The sequence below is a fragment of the Drosophila obscura genome, unplaced genomic scaffold, assembly GCF_018151105.1.
Source record: "Drosophila obscura isolate BZ-5 IFL unplaced genomic scaffold, ASM1815110v1 contig_87, whole genome shotgun sequence".
NCBI lineage: Eukaryota > Metazoa > Arthropoda > Insecta > Diptera > Drosophilidae > Drosophila > Drosophila obscura.
In genome coordinates, this window is record NW_024542880.1 from 2,483,038 (window position 1) to 2,492,107 (window position 9,070).

Sequence of the window (9,070 nt, forward strand, 5' to 3'; positions counted from 1 at the left end):
CTTGATTAGCATCAATAGACGAGTCGATATAGCCATGTCTGTCTGTCCGTCTGTCTGTCTCGATGAGCGCCTAGATCTCAGAGACTATAAGAGCTAGGGCAACCAAATTTGGTTTCCAGACTCATGTGATATCACACTGCTACAAGTGCATTTCAAATGCGGAAATGCGTGAGGAGTTCAACAAGTCCCATCCTGAGTTGGAATCGCTGGATGAAGACGAGATTGGAAGTGAGCTGCGTGAAACCTTCGATACGCTGTTCATTTCTTTGAAAGCCGAGCTGCTGTCTGCTCTCGAACTAGGTCATTTACTCGTAGCTGCTCATTCCAATAACATGCCAAATGGCTCTGGAGGTCATACCATCATCATGGCTCACAAGCAGCGGCTTCCTGAGCTGAAGCTACCTATCTTCTCAGGCGGCTATGTGGAATATGCGGATTTTATTGCCATGTTCAATTCGGTCATCGAAGGGGATGCAGATCTCAGTGAAATCGAGAAGTTCCAACATCTTCGCTCATGTCTCTCGGATGCGGCCCTGGATTCGGTTCGATCGTTGGAGCTCTCCAGTGCCAATTATCGTGTGGCTCTGGACATACTTAGCAAACGTTTTTATAATAAACGACTTGTTTTCCAGGCACACATCAAGGAGATTCTTGGGCTCAAGAAGGTAGATTCGCCTTCTGCTAAAAGGCTTCGGGAGTTTTCGGACGCAGTCAACTTGCATAGGCGTGCCCTGCAGACATTAGAAAGTGCTGAGGAGATATCGGGATGTATGATAATCCACATGCTGCTGTAAAAACTAGATGCGAAGACCCAAACCAAATGGGAAGAGGCTGCGTCAGCGGACAGGATACCCACAGCTGGGGAGATCTATGATTTCCTGGAGAAGCGATTCCAGAAGATGGAGAACGTGCAGTAAGCTATAGCGACACACGCTGGTAGCGCTCAGGTGGGAAAAAGCCAGACTACACATCTAAAGAAAACCTTTGTTGCTTCTAACTTTTCCGCCGACCCGTCTGTCCAGGCAAGGGGAGTCGTCTAGCAATGTTTTCTGCTCAAAGTCTCGAGTGGCGCCACTAAAATCATTGTCGATTCCAAAGCTGGAATTGTGTAGAGCCCATTTGCTTGCGAAGGTTATGCGCAACTTAAAGGAGACGGGAATCTTCCCAGGTCAGTTTAACTGCTGGTCGGATTCGTCTACGGCGTTATCTTGGATTCGGGATGAGCCAGCCTAATTTCAGGTTTTCGTGGCAAATCGAGTGGCAACAATTCAGGAGTTGACGCAAGGCATGGAATGGCGCTATATTCCCACATCGTTGAATCACGCTGATATCCTCTCCATAGGCTCGCTTCCCAACCACCTCATCCAGTCAGAGCTGTGGTTTCTCGTTTTTATTAGGTTCTAAGGATGAGTGGCCTGTATCTCCCGTTTCTGAAACTCCGACCATTGAACTTCGCAAACGTGCATTGCTGATCGCGTCTCCACATGCCGATCTCACGTCCGGATGCAAATTTGCAAACTCTTTCTTTGGCATGCAGCGCACATTCTCCTACATTCATAAATTCGTTCATCGTCTTAGGCATCCTGGACTCACGGCTTCTGACATTCAGCAAGGAACGCATCTTCTTGTTTGACACGTTCAGCTGGCAAGTTTGTGGTCGGACATAAAGGAGATTAGACGCAATGGGCAAGTCAGGAAGTCTAGCTCCATCTGTTCGCTATCTCCGTTCATCGATCCGTCTGGTTTACTTCGAGTTGGAGGTCGTCTCGGCAACTCATCGCTCCCGTTTAATGCTCAGCACCCGCTTATTTTGCCCAAGGGACATCCCATAACGTCTGCAATGATAAGCTATTATCATCAACGGAACCTCCATGCCGGACCTCGTGCCTTGCTTGCTAAAATTCGATTAGAATATTGGCCTATTGGAGGAAACAAAGCCGTCTCGAAAGCGGTTAGCAAGTGTGTGAGATGCTTCAGGATGAGGCCGCGCATGGTTGAGCACATTATGCGAGACTTGCCTTCGAAGAAACTGGAGTGGACTATTGTGGGCCCTTTTTCTACCGATCAGAAATCCGCACGAGGCCTCCGATCAAGTGCTACATAATGTGTTTATTTGCTTCACATCTAAGGCCATACACATGGAGCTTGTTAAAGATCTGACCACCGCATCGTTCCTAGGCGCATTGAAACGTTTCACGTCCACTCGAGGAAGGCCAAGTCAAATTTGGTCGGACAATGCCACAAATTTCGTTGGCGCTAAGAATGAGCTTCTGGAGCTGAAGAAGCTTTTCCTGAGCGACTCTCACGTGAAGAAAGTCCATGAATCCTGCTTGGCTGACACAATCGACTGGCATTTCAGCCCCCCGCGCTCTCCGAACTTTGGTGGATTTTGGGAAGCGGCCGTGAAGTCCGCAAAGTATCACTTGTACCGCTCAGTTGGGCCATCTGTCCTTAGCTTCGACGAGCTGCGTACCTTGATCTGCCAGATCACGGCAATTGTTAATTCTCGCTCTTTGCTCTCGCTTTCAGAAAATCCTGCTGACTTGGATGTGTTGACGCTTGCTCATCTGCTTTTGGGAGGCCCGCATGAAACAATTCTCGAGCCTGACCTAACGAAGCTCAGTTACAACCGTCTGGATGGTTGGCAGCGGGTCACTCAACTGCAGCAGACATTCTGGTGGCGTTGGCGCGAAGAGTCTTTTTTCCAAGAGCGCTTGAAGGGGCGTACGCCTGCGCAAAATCTCTGCGTCAACGATGTCGTCTTGGTGAAGGACGAGAATCTTCCTCCAATGCGTTGGCCACTGGCTAGAGTGGTCGATGTCGTCAAAGGCAAGGATGGAGTATGCCGCGTGGCTGATTTGAAGACGGCTTCAGGAGCCATCAGGGGGGCCTTTATTCGGATGTGTTTGCTGCCCCTTGAGAAGTCAGTTGAAAGGCGAGCTTCCAACGGGGGTCTATTTCTTAATATTAAATGTAGCTGTACCTATTTGTATAAGAGTAACGAAACCTAAACTTATGTATGTCTCCAGAATTCGGCAGTGCTGGTCCCTGTTCCCTTATTTGTATTTGTGTTTTTGTTTGGGAGTATTGGTGAGTGCTCTGCCGTAAGCGGATTTTGGGCACCCCTGATCTATATATATAAAAATGAGTCCCTATTTCCCTTGGTCCCGGCTTCACGCATGAACAGCTGGACTGATTTCGCTAATACTTTTTTGTTGTGGTGGTTATTGTCAGGAGAAGGGTTTAGGGTCTAGAATCCCCGATATATTGGCTGCAAGAAACGTGAACAAATGGTTATAGCTTTGACAGAGAGACCTATCAGTAGAAAAGCTAGCTTTGTATACGAAACACTTCGTAATAGTTTAATAGTTTTGTTTATTGTGTCGGGTTATTATTATTGCTACTTGGTTAGTTTGGTTGTTGGGGCGCGGCGTGTAGGTTACTTCTTGATTCCCGATGGACTGCCGACTTCCTTGTTTGTTATTTGCCTGACTGCTATGGCTGATGGACTGCCGATTGACTATGGCTGATGGACTGCCTATCGACTCGAAAGCGAACTCCTAGCGAACTGCCGATTTGCGAACTGATGGCGAACTTATTTAGTACTGGGAGAACTCAGATGTATATAGCGTTTTCCCTTTCTTGATAGGGCCAGTGCTGCTATGTATGGGACATTGCTCCGAGCCGGGCTCGGGTTTCGCTTTAGCGTGTTGATCGGCACTTTTCCATGCTATTGGTTGTATTTTGCTGCGTCAGGTGATCGCGTTTTCTTGACATCCGATGGCCCCTGTGCTGAGTCCTCGGCTTTCCTGTCTGCCGGCCACGCGTGTGATGTGGTTGGTAGTTATTATACCCGTACTCAAAAAAGAGTTAAGGGGTATATTAGATTTGTGGTAAAAGTGGATGTGTGTAACACAGAGAAGGAAACGTTTCCGACCCCATAAAGTATATATATTCTTGATCAGCATCAATAGCCGAGTCAATAGAGCCATGTCTGTCTGTCCGTCTGACCGTCTGTCCGTCTTGTTTGACGCCTGGATCTCAGAGACTATAAGAGCTAGGGCAACCAAATTTGGTGTTCAGACTCATGTGATTTCACACTGCTACAAGTGTATTTCAAAAATTCGCCCCGCCCCCTTCCGCCCACACAAAGGACGAAAATCTGTGGCAGGCACATTTTTAAAGATATGATCAAATTAAAAACGCAGTATCGTAGAAAACGACCATATCTACCAGACTGCCGAATCTGAATCAGATCGGATCATAATTATAGCCAGAATGAAGAAATTAATTTTCAGTTGGCTCCCCTGCCCCCTCCCGCCCACGACAATACAAACTTCTCGCTCGCACACTCTGCCGCGTTCAGTGCGCGAGCAACCCCTAGCGGAGGAGATGTAGAATATAAATGGTACATGTATAATCTACATGTTAGATGTAGAATATACATAATATATGTAGATGTAGATTTTTATAATCTTGGCTCGCGCCTTTCCGTCGATTGACCGCGCGTGTGCTGAGTTCTTGGTTTTCTTCAGTCGACGTCTGTCTGTCTTGCGACCTGTGCTGCGTCTTCGAATTTGTTGGTGTTGATATATTCACTTTGGAGTAACGTTGGTTGCATCGGATTCATGGAGATAGGGACACGCTGTCTTCTCCTCTTCGACCCGTGCGAGTGTTCCTAATGGTTGCCTGTATAGTGCATCTGCAACTACGTTCTGTTTGCCCGCTCGATAATGCACGTCATATTGGTATTGCTGAAGTTCGAGGGCCCATCTCGCCATTCTACCGTATGAGCTGTCAAGCGTATTTAGCCATTTTAGCGCGAGATGATCGGTGATTACATCGAATCGGTATCCTTCCAGGTAACAGCGTAGTTTTCGAATGGCCCAAATGACCGCCAGGTACTTCTTGTCGGTAGCGGAGTAGTTTTCTTCTGCCTAGTTCAGTCATCGGCTAACATATGCTATGACTCGTTCTTTGCCTTCGATTTCGTGGGTGAGAACTGCGCCAACTCGCATCCGTTTGCAGCGAGAACTTGACGTTGAAATCGGGGCATGCAAGGACGGGGGCGGTCGTGAGAAGTTCCTTCAGTAGGTCAAAAGCAGCCTGTTGTGCTTCGGTCCATGTCGGTTCTTGAGAAGGCAGGACATCGGTTGGGCGACTGTCGCGAATTTTGGTAAAAATCTCCGGTACCAGGACGCCATCCCGATGCATTGACGAAGTTCTTTCAGGTTTGTAGAAGGCCTGAGTTCTTTGACGGCGGCAATTTTGTCGGGGTCGGTATGAATGCCTTCTTCGCTGATCATGTGACCCAGAAATTTGATCCGGCTTTAAAAGAAAGTGTGAGGGCCCGCTGAAACGTTGCCGGCGATGAATGTAGTCCAGAAGGCATCATTATCAATTGGTCTACTTGTTCGTCGATGATTCGCATCATGGACGGGTTTTTAGGATAGTATCGTTGCTTGATGGGTCGCTTATCCCTCATGACGATGGTATGCTCGGCGATGTCTGAGATGCCATGGAGGGTAGCGAACTTCGGTAGCTCTTCGTCCAGAAATGCTTGAATTTGTGGCGCTATGTCGGGTGGCCAAGGATCCGTGGCTGGTTCTGACTCGTCTTCGATCTCGGGGTCAAAGTGTTGGTTCGGCGTTTTGGGTGGGATGGTGGTGTCGAACGCGCTGGGTGGTTTGATTCTGCGGGGGAATTCGCTGATGTGGGCGACAATGGGTGTGGTATCGACCATGGGTACGATATTTTGGCATGCCGGATGTAGTACTCGTGTTATACTACAGCCAGACTGGTGCGTGAACAGGTGAGTCACGATGACGGCTTTTGGTATCGCAACAACGACTTGTTTGAGCGACGAAGATCTCGGACATGGCTCTAAGCATGGCTCGGTGCATGGCGCTAAGAATCATGTGGGTACGCGGAAGGTACTCAAATGGGTTTGCGAAGATCTGTCTGGCGTCGGGCGTGGGTATGACAGGGCGGCAGTCGGTGTATCGTGAGGTCATCGTGCTGGTTTCCGGGCTCGCGTTGAGGGGCTCTGTGGATATCAGTTCAATTATGGTCCCCGACCAGCGTGAGGTCAACGTGGATGTTTCCCTTGTTGCTGGGCTGTTGATCTGTTGCTACCGTTGTCGGTGTCAATGTAGGTGTCTTGGTTCAGGGCTGAATGTCGTCTCTGAGGGTGTTTCTGTGTTCACTTTTCCTTGGAAGAGATGGTACTTACGTGCTCTGTTGCTGGTCTTGGACCTGGGCTTCCTGTGTCGAGCGCCGGGTTCCAGTGCGTTAGGGCTTGTCTCGTATGTGAGATTTTCGTAGTTTCTTTGGGGTATGTGTCCCCTGTGGTTGGCCTAGGACGCGGTTGCTCCGTAGTGACCGTGGGAATCGTTTACCCGGTTGCTTGTGGGCTGTTTCTTGGTGTTGGCTTCGGATTCGTTCTGCGTTGTGGGCCGGCGCTTTGCCTGGGGCTGGTTGTCGTGTACTTCGTGGCGATCTGGGTATTTTTATTCGTTGGGGTAGGTCATGGTCGTGTGGTTGGTATGAGTGTCATGTTGACGCTGCTGGGTGCACTGGATCGTTGTTTCAATGGCGTATAGGAAGTTCATGCCGACGATAACTTGATCGAACATGTTTGGTAGGACAAGGAGGGGTATTTGAACTTCTCTTTTATCCAGCCTGATGTGCACCAGTAGAATCTGGGTGATCTCTCTGACCGAGCCATCGGCCAGGCGTATGCGGACGCATGCATCTCGCAGGTTGGTGTTGTTGTCTTGTTGTCGGGAGAGGTTTCAACTGATAAAGCTTCGGGATGCCCCTGTGTCGACGGTGGCTTCCGTTGCCTGTCCTTCTATGGTTACCATTGCCACTATCCGGTTCTCGTTCATGTGTAGCGGGGTTTTTATTCGTGGATCGGGGCAGACGTCGTTCCCGGCTGATCCCGTGTCAGTCGAGGATGCGAGTCGTTTCCCGACGTGTTCTGACGAGAGCAATCGATGGTCCGTGTGCCGCACTTGCCACATTCCCAGCAGAATAGGATCGAGGGATTTTGGTAGTCGTATGCCGCATGCCCTGCTTTACCACACCGGCGACAGGCTGCGCGTGGGTTGGCGATGGGGGTTGTAATCATGCGATGTACTACATCGGGATTTGACGTAATGGGTGGGTATGATGGCTGTCCACTTGGAGAGTTTGCCGATTCCCAATTGGGCTTCCGAAATGGTGTCCGATTGGAGTCACCACTCCTCTGCTCTGCACCCGGCCTTGCGTATCTGGGCGTGTGTCGCGGGGGTGCGAGAGTGGTCGGGATGGTCCGCTCTTGAATACTCTCGAGCTTGCTTGCGGGCTAGGATCAGGTCTTCCCATTGTTCAAAATACCGTGGTGGCAAGAAGAACGCTAAGAATTCCTGGCGGAAATTTTCCCATGAGGAACTTTGTAGCCGGCTGGTGCGGAACCAACTACTGGCACGGTCTGTGAGGAGTTCGGCCATGGCCCGCGGCAGCTGGTTTGTGTCCACCCCATACGAGAGCGCGCGTTCTTCGAGCAGTTTAATGAACGATAGAGGGTCATCTTGGCCGTCAAACTGGATTCACCACTTTCGAATGCGTTCCGCCAGCGTGGTTGTAGTGGTGCCCTTCCATGGGTCGGTCGATCGCTGGCAAGACCGGTATCGCTCGGTACGGGCGCTGGGTGGGTCTCTGTAGCTAGGGGCCTTGGAAACGGGGCTGCAGGAGTGCGGTATTCGGTGGCTGCGGGGACTCGTAATCCTTTCTTAGGATCCATTTGGCGAGTGTCGGATGATCCAGGAGTAGTGGGCAGTGGTGACTTGGAGCGAGAGCGTGAGGCTGGTTTGGCATAGTGCCTCTCGAACTCTCCTAAGCGAACCCAGGCTTCTTGCGCGAGTGGCCCGGTGACTAGAGCGGCAAATTTCTTTCAGCGCTCATCGACCGTTCCTTCGTTGCCGAGTCCGAATTCTTCGGCGAGGACTTCTAGCTCGTCCCGACGGAGTTTGTGGATCCAGCCGGTGCTGACCCCTGGATTGGAAAAGTGTACCGCAGGCGATACTTCCGCAGGTTGTTCCTCGTCGTGATATTCCATGGTGGTTTTCTGTTGATTTGTTAAACGTCACTTTTAGGATCGGCACTGCGTATACTATCGCGATTGTTTTCGCGCCCTGATTACGTGAGTGAATTATTGTTGAGTATAGCTTGTCTATTCAATTTTCTTTTGATGGCATTGGGTGTTTAATCCACGAAGTCCCTGATTTCGGTTTTCTTGAAATTTTCCTTAAAAAATCTTTTAAAGTCCCTGCTCGGGCGCCACTTGTGAGGACCTATCTCAGGCTGAGGTATGCATCAGTCCGTCCAGGGTCCTGAATCCCTAGATATTTGTAATTCACGAGGATTTTATCGGGAAAACCAGGAACTTTTCGAGGAACTGAATGAGAACGGTTAGGTCTGGACGTTGATATGCAATGACTGCACCATCAAGTGGCCCATGCGACACCAAGCCGAAGCCTGTTACGCGCGGAACTCAGGCAGAAACGCAGCCCTCCTCCCGCCCAACCGACCGAGGGGCGCTGCCGCATGACGCGCCACGCGTGTTACCGAACCGATCGCGAGCATAAAGGAAAGATAGGTGTTAGACTAAAATTCGAGGAAAATTAGAGCTAAACACAACTCAAAGAGCATGTAAAGATAGCTAAAAAATATAACTAATTACGGGAAAGGTATGTTAGTATTAGTGATTTAAGAAGAGGAAGGGAATTAGTAGTTGATATTATGTGGTAAAGGGAATTGAAGTCCGAGCAAAGTACCCTAAATGGTTCGTGCAAGGAATAATTCGATCTACAAAGCGGAAGGAAAAGAGGAATGAAGTTTCTAGTAGATCTAATAGGAATCGTAAAGTTTATGCGGCTCAACAAGTCAGGGCTATCTACATCACCCTTGATCAGGTTGTCCATAAAAATCACACCAAGCATTTTTCTACGACTAACTAAGATTGGAAGGTTTATTAAAAGCAATCTACGAGGATAAGATGGCAGTCTCACACCTGCATCCCAGTTAA

The 9,070-nt window shown here is 49.4% G+C and overlaps 1 protein-coding gene across 1 annotated transcript; it reads left to right on the forward strand.

Annotated features, from left to right (window-relative positions):
* The first annotated feature begins 107 nt into the window (after positions 1–107).
* Positions 108–1,946, forward strand: LOC121405264. The gene is made up of 2 exons (XM_041595889.1): positions 108–947; positions 1,023–1,946. Exon 1 carries the CDS (start codon positions 165–167, stop codon positions 792–794), a length of 630 nt encoding a protein of 209 aa, XP_041451823.1. The 5' UTR covers positions 108–164; the 3' UTR covers positions 795–947; positions 1,023–1,946.
* The last annotated feature ends 7,124 nt before the right edge of the window (positions 1,947–9,070 follow it).